Here is a 10,000-nt window from a genome sequence, read left to right on the forward strand (position 1 = left end):
AAAAATAAACAGGGGGGCTAATAATTCAAGGGGGCTAATAATTCTGACTTCAACTGTACATCGGGAAACAAAGCAAGTCTCTCATGTAATATATCTCCAAAAAGATTGAAAAGCGAATTTTAAATAAATCACATAAACACTTTCATATTATTCAATAATATTACTGAAATTATTTTAACAGAATAAATTTAAATCGACACATTTACACAAGTAAATAAATAGACTTAATGATGGGCAAAAAAATCGGAGGAAATCTGCGGATTTCTGTACACGCAGATTCTGTATGGGACTACTAATAACTTTATCTAATTAACTAGTAACTAAAAGCTTTTAAAAGTTAGTTATAATATATAAACATAGTTAAGCTGTAGTTATATAGTATATACAGTTGAAGTCAGAATTATTAGTCCCCCTGTACATTTTTTTCCAGTTTCTGTTTAACGGAGAGCAGATTTTTTCAGCACATTTCTAAACATAATAGTTTTAATAACTCATCTCTAATAACTGATTTCTTTTATCTTTGTCATTATAACAGTAAATAAAATTTGACAAGATTTTATTAGACACTTCTATACAGCTTAAAGTGACATTTAAAGGCTTAACTAGGTTAAAATGGAAATAGTAAAGGTAATTAGGCAAGTTACTGAATAACAATGCTTTGTTCTGTAGACGGAGATATATAGCTTAAGGGGCTAATATTACTGACCTTAAAATGGTGTTAGAAAAATTTAAAACTACTTTTATTCTCGCCGAAATAAAACAAATAAGACTTTCTTCAGAAGAAAATATATTATAGGAAATACTGTGAAAAATTACTTGCTCTGTTAAACATAATTCGGGAAATATTTAAGAAAGAAAAAAAAAATGAGGGCTAATAACTTTAACTGTAAATCACCATTATAACCAAATACAATCATGCACAAAAAAGCAGAATACACAATATCTGCCTTTGCAATGCAAACATGGAAGGATTATATCAATTCTCTACATCTCTCATGTTTTGATGAATATTTGGACTTTTGGATAATCTTATGAATTATTCAGAATCATATTCAAGTTGACATTTATCTCTGTCACTTAAGCAGCTGCCCATTGATGACATCATGGGGACACAGAAGATGATGGGATGGATGAGATGGAAATGAACGTCACCATGATGGATAACAAAACAGGGACGAAATAAAAAAAAACAAGACCTATCCAAAATAAAGAGGAAAACAGGAGAAAGAAAAGTCAAGACCACAGGAGAAGGGAAACACTTACTCTGGTGTTTGCATGTTTCTTTTTTCCCTAGAAACAAAACAAAATGACTGAATTAAATTCTAATATTAATAGTTAAAAGACAACCACACAGAAGCCGATGGAGGGCGAGTCGGGAATGGAGGGGATGCGGATGGTGATGCGGGGTCTCCTTCGGGATCTGATGGCGAGTGACATCATTGGGGGGAAACACACTGGGATTGGCTGATCATGGAGAGGAAACATCTGTCGGAATGGCTCTAAACACAGCAGATGGAACCTTTGGACTGAATGTGTTTCGGTTAATGATTAAATGGTGTAAAACAAAAACCTGATGCTTGATGAGAATGGTAAGCTGCTTTTTGGCAGGGATGTTTTAGAAATCGAGATGCTCTATATAATTTAGATCTTAACTAAGAGACCTCGTTTAATTGTTTCATAAGATGCCATTCCTGTTTATTAAGGTCTAAAATGTAGCTGTAATTTAAATATTGATCATTAAGGGGGTCCTATTATTACCTTTAAACAATGTCACATCTTCAACTCAAAACATTGCATGAATTATTTATTGTAACAAGCTTTAAGTGCTAATTTTTTTAGATGGAAAAAAAACTGCTGTCTTTTGTTTGTCTCTTTAAATGCAAATGAGCTGTTGCTGCCCGCCTCCTTTTCTGAAAAAGGGTGGAGCCTTTACAGCTTGTGCCTCAGTTACTCAGTCAGTTTAAAATCTTGCTTCCAGTTTCACATACATGGTTTAAAGTGAATCCAAGACTGCACTGACCGATCTTAAAATACACTCACCGGACACTTTATTAGGTACACCTTACTTATACTGGGTTAGACCCTCCTTGCTTGAACCGTTGATGAAAGGCAGGATGGATTCATGCTTTCATGTTGCTGATGCTAAAATCTGACCCTACCATCTGAATGTCGCAGCAGAAATCGAGACTCATCAGACCAGGCAACGTTTTTCCAATTTTCTATAGTCCAATTTTGGTGATCCTGTGTGAATTGTAGCCTCAGTTTCCTGTTTTTAGCTGACAGGAGTGGCACCCGGTGTGGTCTTCTGCTACTGTAGCCCATCTGCCTCAAGGTTGGACGTGTTGTGCGTTCAGAGATGCTCTTCTTCATACCTCGGATGTAACGAGTGGTTATTTGAGTTACTGTTGCCTTTCTATCAGCTCGTACCAGCCATTCTTCTCTGACCTCTGGCGTCAACAAGGCATTTGCGCCGCTCACTGGATATTTTCTCTTTTTCGGATCATTCTCTGTGAACCCTAGAGATGGCTGTGTGTGAAAATCCCAGTAGGTCAGCAGTTTTAGATACTCCAGCCCATCTGGCACCAACAACCATGCCACGTTTAAAGTCACTTAAATCAGCTTTCTTCTGCAGCAGATCGCCTTGACCATGTCTACATGCCTAAATGCATTGAGTTGCTGCCATGTGATTGGTTAATTAGAAATTTGCGTTAACGAGCAGTTGGACAGGTGTACCTAATATTGTGGCCAATGAATGTATTCAGTATCAGTGTCTTTGTTCTGTCTCAAATTAAGATAAACAGCCAATGCATAAAATAAATGTAATTTATCACACATATCTGTGTTACTTCAGGGTTCATACACATTTTCATACACATATTCAGGGTTCATACACATTTTAACTACTAAAATTCTATGACTTTTCCAGGATTTTCAAGTAAATTTTCATGACTTAATATTTCATGTAATGTCTATGTATATGTGGTAAATAAGAACAAAACCATTGACTTTTCAAATGTATTACATCATGTTATAAAACACGCAACAATCTATTTAGTTTAAGGACAGAAAAGAAGTAAAGACAACTAACCTACTGTGTATTCAAGTATACAGCTATTTGTTGAGCTTTCCATGACTTTTCCAAAACACTGTGGGCTTTTTTTGTTTTTCCAAAATTTCGAAACTTTTCATGTCAAAATTTCATGACTTTTCCAGGTTTTCCATCACTGTATGAACCCTGTATGTTGCATATTCTAATATCGCGATAATGATAATTTTGCGATATATTGTGCAGCCCTACCACTAATGCTAACCAAGGAAAACGTACCCCTATAGTAATTTCTGAAGAGGACCAAATACTTCCTAGGAGCTATGTTTTTTTTGCAGTTTTAGTTTACGCAAATCCACCAGAGGCCGCTGTGTACGCTTTTTAAGATCTCACATTTTTCTATCGAGTGCCATTCGCGCCTGCTGTTCTCCCGTAAATCCACCAAAAGCTGCTGTCGACTTACTAAATGCCTGATCAACTGACCCACACTCCTCCTTTACTAAACCCAACCAATAGTGTTTTCAAAAGCAGCAATTGACTTGATCACTCACTTTCCTAAACCCAACCGACAGTTTTAAAAAACAATCCAGAAAAAGAAAAGCACTCACCAGATTTTTACCACGTTTTTAAATTTTACCACATTCTCGCCTTGTTATTTACCTTTTTTGAACCGTTCTTTGCATGATTCAAACCGCATCGTCATTGTCATAATCACCAGCGATTCAGCCTGTGCAGAATCATAATAAACTACAAATCCAGTCATGCAACACACACACACACAGTCCTGCTCTAAGTCAACAGTGATTGCAGTGATCACTCACACAGCTGATGCTGCTCACAAACTGATTACATGGACTATTTAATCAGCACAGAAACACTCACTGTTGCTGAGTCTTGTTTACTGTTTATTGACATAACAACACGTTTCCTTTGTCTTGCTTTGCCCTGTTTTGATCCTCGCCTTGTTTATCTGTTTATTCCTGTCTGCTGCCTGCCTTCTGACCATCTGCCTGTGTGTTTGACTACGACTCTGCATTGTCCGTGTATATCTGTTTGCCCCTGTGTTGACCATTGCTTACCTGACCTCTCTAATAAACCTGCATTTAGATCCACACCTCTGTTGTCAGTGTCACTTCAAGTTACAGTCGTGGTCAACTCGTCTCTGCGCCTCAAGTCCGCGGACGTACATGGCGAGCCATTGAACATACTGGTAACGGTAGGAAAGCCATCCACACGAAAGTAAGCGGTCAGTTGGTAAGCATGAAAAGTAACGGCGTCATACTGCCCTGTAGCGTTCGTTTTAAAGATTAAATGCAGCCATACATAGCTCTGGCTACATAATTCGTGATCTCCAGAAATGTATATAGGGCTACATTTTCAGAATGAGCCTATGTTGACTAATGCAACCTAATCATTTAAAGTCAGCATACTGTGACATGCACATTACCAAAACGAAAATTCAGGACTACAAAGTGGTTTGACAGAATTCAGAAATAGCAAATATATAGATTAAATTGCTTATTAGTAACTTTGTAGATGCTTAAACAGCAAAATTACACACTGAAAAAAGTCAAATGCAAAAAGCATAACAGGACCCCTTTAAGTACCCAATAAATATAAGAATCAAGTAAAAAAAAGAGCAGTTTTGTGCTTGCGTGTGTGTGTGTGTGTGTGTGTGTGTGTGTGTGTGTGTGTGTGTGTGTGTATGTGTGCGTGTTCACTTTGACCAAAAGATTAGCACAGTGAACTTACACCCCTTCCCGTCGACAGCACATGGAGTATCCCAGGATGATGAAGAGTACTGTGGCGACTGCTGAGGGCACCGCCAGGGTGATCAGGAAGTCAGCGAAATAATCTCTGCTTTTCAGAGACTCGGAGGGTGGGTTGTACTCGCCGATGTCTGGCAGCACACCAGTGCCCGGGTCTGGGCGGTTACTGTGCACAGGAACAACCTTAGTGATGTCCACCTTCAACAGCAAAGACAAAACGAGCTTTAGCATACTTAGCAAAAATGTATATAATGTGGTTTACAAAAATAATTGTAACACTTATAGAGGACCTATTATACCCCATTTTACAAGATGTAAAATAACTCTCTGATTTCCCTAGAGTGCATATGTGAAGTTTCAGCTTAAAATCCTACACAAATAATGTTTTTATCTCTCTAAATCTTCCCATTTTAGGCTTTGATTCTGATTGTGCCTCTCTGCTAGTGCATTTTAAATTCAAATTAGATTTTAAATGCGGCGGGGCTACAAATGGCTATAAAATAGACATTTTAAGACTTTTTAAGACCCTGCAGAAACCCTATATATTCAAAAGTGACATTTTAGCAGACAGTACTTAAAGCTTTAAAATTATTCTAATATGCTGTCTAATGTCTGATGCCTTAGTATACATTAACTTTATATTTCATTCATTCATTTATTTTCTTTTCATCTTATGTTATTTTTTAATCCAGGGTCGCCACAGTGGAATGAACCACCAAATTTATATTTGCATTAAGCATATATTTATATTTATTTCCTCCACAGGATGTGGGTAAAGACGGTTGGTTAATTACTAAGATCGGTATCAAATTTAAGATTAGTCATAAAATTTTTTTATAAAAAATAAATTAAAAATACAATATGAAACATTTTAATTTATATTGAGCTCTGTTTCATCATCATTTTCCGTTTCTCACTTAAAATTAAAAAATTATAATTATAAAAAGCTTTTTGAAATAACTGTAATTAACAGAACAAGACTAGCTTTACATAAATTTGATAAAACACTATAATATTTAATAGTAATTGAGGTTGAAGGAGTCTCACTTCTTTCATTAAATGTAAATATATACATTTTATTATTCTGTCTTTTCTTAAAATAAAATCAAATAAAATGAAAGAAAATAACATAAAATGATAAAATAAAAAATTTATTTTATTAAATAAAAATAAATAAAATTAATAAAAACAAATAAAATAAAAATAATAAAAACAAATAACTAAAAATAAAAATATATTTTTAATTAAAATAAAAAAAATTAAAATAAAATAAAAATGCTAAAAATGAATAAAAAAATTATAATAATAAAATAAGTAAAATAAAAATACAAAAAATAAATCAATAAAAAAATAATAATACTAATAATAATAACAATAAATAAATAAAATAAAAATAATTAAAATAGAAAATAATACAAATAAAATAAAACTAGTCTAAAATAAAAATTAATTAAAAATAAAAAATAACTAAAAAAATAAATAAAAATAAAAATAATTAAAATAATAAAATAAATAAGATAAAATAATTCAATTAAATAAAAAAATAAAAATAAATAAATAAATAAATGAAAAATAATAAAAATAATAAAATAAATAAGATAAAAATAATTAAATTAAATAAAAAAAAAAAAAATAAATAAAAATAAAAATAAAATAAAAACAAAAAAAATAAAACTAGTCTAAAATAAAAATAAATTAAATAAAAAATGATAAAAATAAATAAAAAAATAATAAAAATAAATAAATAAAACAAAAAAATAATAAAAATAAAATAAATTAAAATAAATAATTTTTTTTAAATAAAATTAAAATAATACAAATTAAAATAATTAAATAATAAAAAATAAAAATAACTAAAATAATAATAGGGAAAAAATAACAAAAACAAATAAAATAAAAATAATAAAAATAAATAATTAAAATAAAAAATAATAAAAAATAAAATAAATAAACAAATAAAATTAAACTACTCTGAAATAAAATAAATTAAATTAAACATGATAAAAACAAATAAATAAAAGAAAAAAGAATAAAAAATAAAATGAATAAAAACTAGTATAAAATAAAAATAAATTAAATAAAACTATAATAAAACTGTAAAAATGTCCTCTAAAAGAATAAACAACATTTGTTTGCACTTAATAGTGGATTGTCTGATGACCTGATGGACAAACAGTCCCACTGTATGGCACAGACCTCAGCTGTAGATCTACTGCTCACCAGAGAAATCTTGCACCAGTCAATGTTAAACTGTGCTCTGAACTTCTTATCGCAGCTGATGACGGGCTCCATCTCCTGACTGCATCTCAGCTGGTTCTGTGGCGTCTCCACCTCCCGAAGACACGATGAGAACTGCACATCTGCTCCCACCATCACATACACACTGACAACAACAACAGAGGATTCATCAAGGACAATCCTTCATGCACAAGAACATGCAAATGCCACACAGAAATGCCAACTGGGCCAGCCAGGACTCGAACCAGCGACCTTCTTGATGTGAGGAGACTGCTAACCACTGAGCCACTCATAAATGTAGATATTTTAAAATAACATTTAAAATGTTGATGATAATTTAATGTCTAAATTATCAGTCAGATGACAGAAGGCATGAAGAAAATTATGAGAAAGTTGATTTGCATATCACATGATCAAATGTGATAACAGTAGGCTTTTACAACAATAGCACTTGACAGATAATATATACAGTAGACATTCTGTCAGCTGTGATGAATGTGTTTTCTGCTCTGACTGAGTCCTTCTAAAACGCCTTCATCTGGACGATTTTATCTCCTGAAAGAGGGCATGAATATTTGATGAACAACTTATGCCAACGCATGAGGGAATTCCTCTAAAGAAATGTGAACGCTGAAGAGAAGCCTCTGCCGTTACGTAAAAACTAGCACATCCCAAAATGCACTGCTCTTGGGCCTTCTGAGACACGATGTTATCTCAGATTAATCAACATAATACTGCAAATTATTCAGCTCCTAAACCAAGTCACAGTTGTTATTAAAAAGCAAATGTTTATCTTGGCATAACAGAGATCAGTCAGAAGTCACAGTATAACAAGTTAAAAATTGAAGGCAATAATGTCTACTGCATAATAACAAACATTTTACTTTATGTAAAATAATGAAATACTAGCCAAAGCAAAATGAAACCTGTACAAAGTATAATAATAATAATAATAATAATAACAACAACAATAATAACAACAACAACAATATTATTATTTTTATTATTATTAATAATAACAACAATAATAATAATAATAATAACAACAACAACAACAACAATAATAATAATAATAATAACAATATTATTATTAATAATAATAACAATAAAAATGACAATAATAACAACAACAACAATATTAATAATAATAATAATAATAATCACAATATTAATAATAATAATAATAATAATAATAATAATAATAATAATAATAATAATAATAATAATAATAATGATGATATTTATAAGAAGTTTCCAATTTTGAAAATTATAGATTTGATGTATTTTTTAACCTTGTTAATTTAAAACATGATCAAAACTATTAAGGAAGCAAAACAAATGACAAATATCAAGGTTTTGAATCAGCCAATAGTTGTTTATAAAGAGTCATTCAGATTCAGTGATCTCTATATATTTAAGATTTTTATATTGACAATCGAGTGTTTGTGATGATACTTTGTTTGGCTTAAGCTTGCCATGGTACCACAAATCATATTGCACTACCTAACAAAAAATTCCACCAATTTCTGTTTAACTTGTAAACACATTTCTAAACATAATAGTTTTAATAACTCATTTCTAATAACTGATTTGTTTTATCTTTGCCATGATGACAGTAAATAATATTTGACTAGATACTTTTCAAGACACTTCTATACAGCTTAAAGTGACACTTAAAGGCTTAACTAGGTTAATTAGGTTAACTAGGCAGGTTAGGGTAATTAGACAAGTTATTATATAACGATGGTTTGTTCTGACTATCGAAAAAAATGTCGCTTGAAGGCGCTAATAATTTTGTCCTTAAAATGATTTTTTTAAAATACTTTTATTCTAGCCAAAATAAAACAAATAAGACTTCCTCCAGAAGAAAAAATATTATCAAACATACTGTGAAATTTTCCTTGCTCTGTTAAACATCATTTTGAAAGTATTTAAAAAGAAAAAAAAATCAAAGGGGCTTAATAGTTCTGACTTCAACTTTATTCGACAATACAGTATTTAAGCTATCATGATATTACTGCACTGTAACTTTGACAACATCCTGGTAGACTTCAAAAGCAGTCAACGATCGAAATTTGTTTTGTTTTTTTTACTAAATAAGTGACACAATTGACAACATCGTCTCTCACGTCATTAAATTCACCATGTAATCAAAATGGACTCTACTTATTATTTAAATGTATATAGTAGTTCTTGTTATCAACTTTCAAATTAGTATCACTTCAATATTTAGTAAAACTTAATGTGCCCTCATAAACCCCTGGAAATGACTTTCTTCACTTGTCACATGGAATTTAGGGTGAGGTTATCAGTCCTTTAGGGCGGGGCTATCAGGGTCTCGTTTCTGCTCTGCCTTCATCTATTCATCATTATTCCTTCGCTTTGATAGCAACGCATGTCTTTTAACAACCCATTCAGTTCCCAAAAAACGAAATCATGCACCAGCCTACATTTTTTCTTTGCTTTAAGTGGATGCAAGTCACAATAACTGAAAAAAGAACAATCTTTAAATCAACATATATAATATTATTGTAGAATATACATTTTGCACACCATTAGCAACTTTTAAATAAATGTCAATCTTGGTCTCACCCCTCTTTCAGGTCGTTGATGGGTAATGGCACTCGTCCGCCCCGGTCCAGCGCTGAAGTGATGTTGATGGCATTGAGTCTCTCCGGCTGCCAAACGTTCTTGACAGCCCCCAGAAAATCTCCCAGCACCTCGCTGGCCAACATCTCCTCAACATTCATGTTCTTGATGTAGAACTCGGCCTGATAGGGCAGGGGAAACTCTGCCAGAGAGCAAGAGAGCATGAATTAGAAGTAACCCAAACTAGGTTACACAGCAGTTGGGTAATATGTTGGCAGTCATTTTGAAGTGTCTCTTTATGGATGAGATGGCAGATGGTGGACTGCGTCAGAGAGGTCACATCTGTACTCAAACAGTA

At 32.3% G+C, this 10,000-nt stretch overlaps 1 protein-coding gene across 12 annotated transcripts in view; it reads right to left on the minus strand.

Moving 5' to 3' along the window:
- sgce (sarcoglycan, epsilon) overlaps positions 1–10,000 on the minus strand; it is a 31,429-nt gene that overhangs the window by 9,247 nt on the left and 12,182 nt on the right. For 6 of the 12 annotated variants that reach the window (XM_005159717.6, XM_073930599.1, XM_073930597.1 and 3 more), the window contains 4 exons: positions 9,646–9,844; positions 7,036–7,198; positions 4,799–5,013; positions 1,264–1,290 (listed from right to left, as the gene is read on the minus strand). In XM_005159717.6, coding sequence (XP_005159774.1) covers positions 1,264–1,290; positions 4,799–5,013; positions 7,036–7,198; positions 9,646–9,844 — 604 coding nt within the window. The remainder of the gene's footprint in view (positions 1–1,263; positions 1,291–4,798; positions 5,014–7,035; positions 7,199–9,645; positions 9,845–10,000) is intronic. The other 6 variants (XM_073930596.1, XM_073930595.1, XM_073930601.1 and 3 more) reach the window with 1 other exon arrangement.

The sequence above is a fragment of the Danio rerio genome, chromosome 19, assembly GCF_049306965.1.
Source record: "Danio rerio strain Tuebingen ecotype United States chromosome 19, GRCz12tu, whole genome shotgun sequence".
In the NCBI taxonomy this organism is placed as follows: Eukaryota; Metazoa; Chordata; class Actinopteri; order Cypriniformes; family Danionidae; genus Danio; species Danio rerio.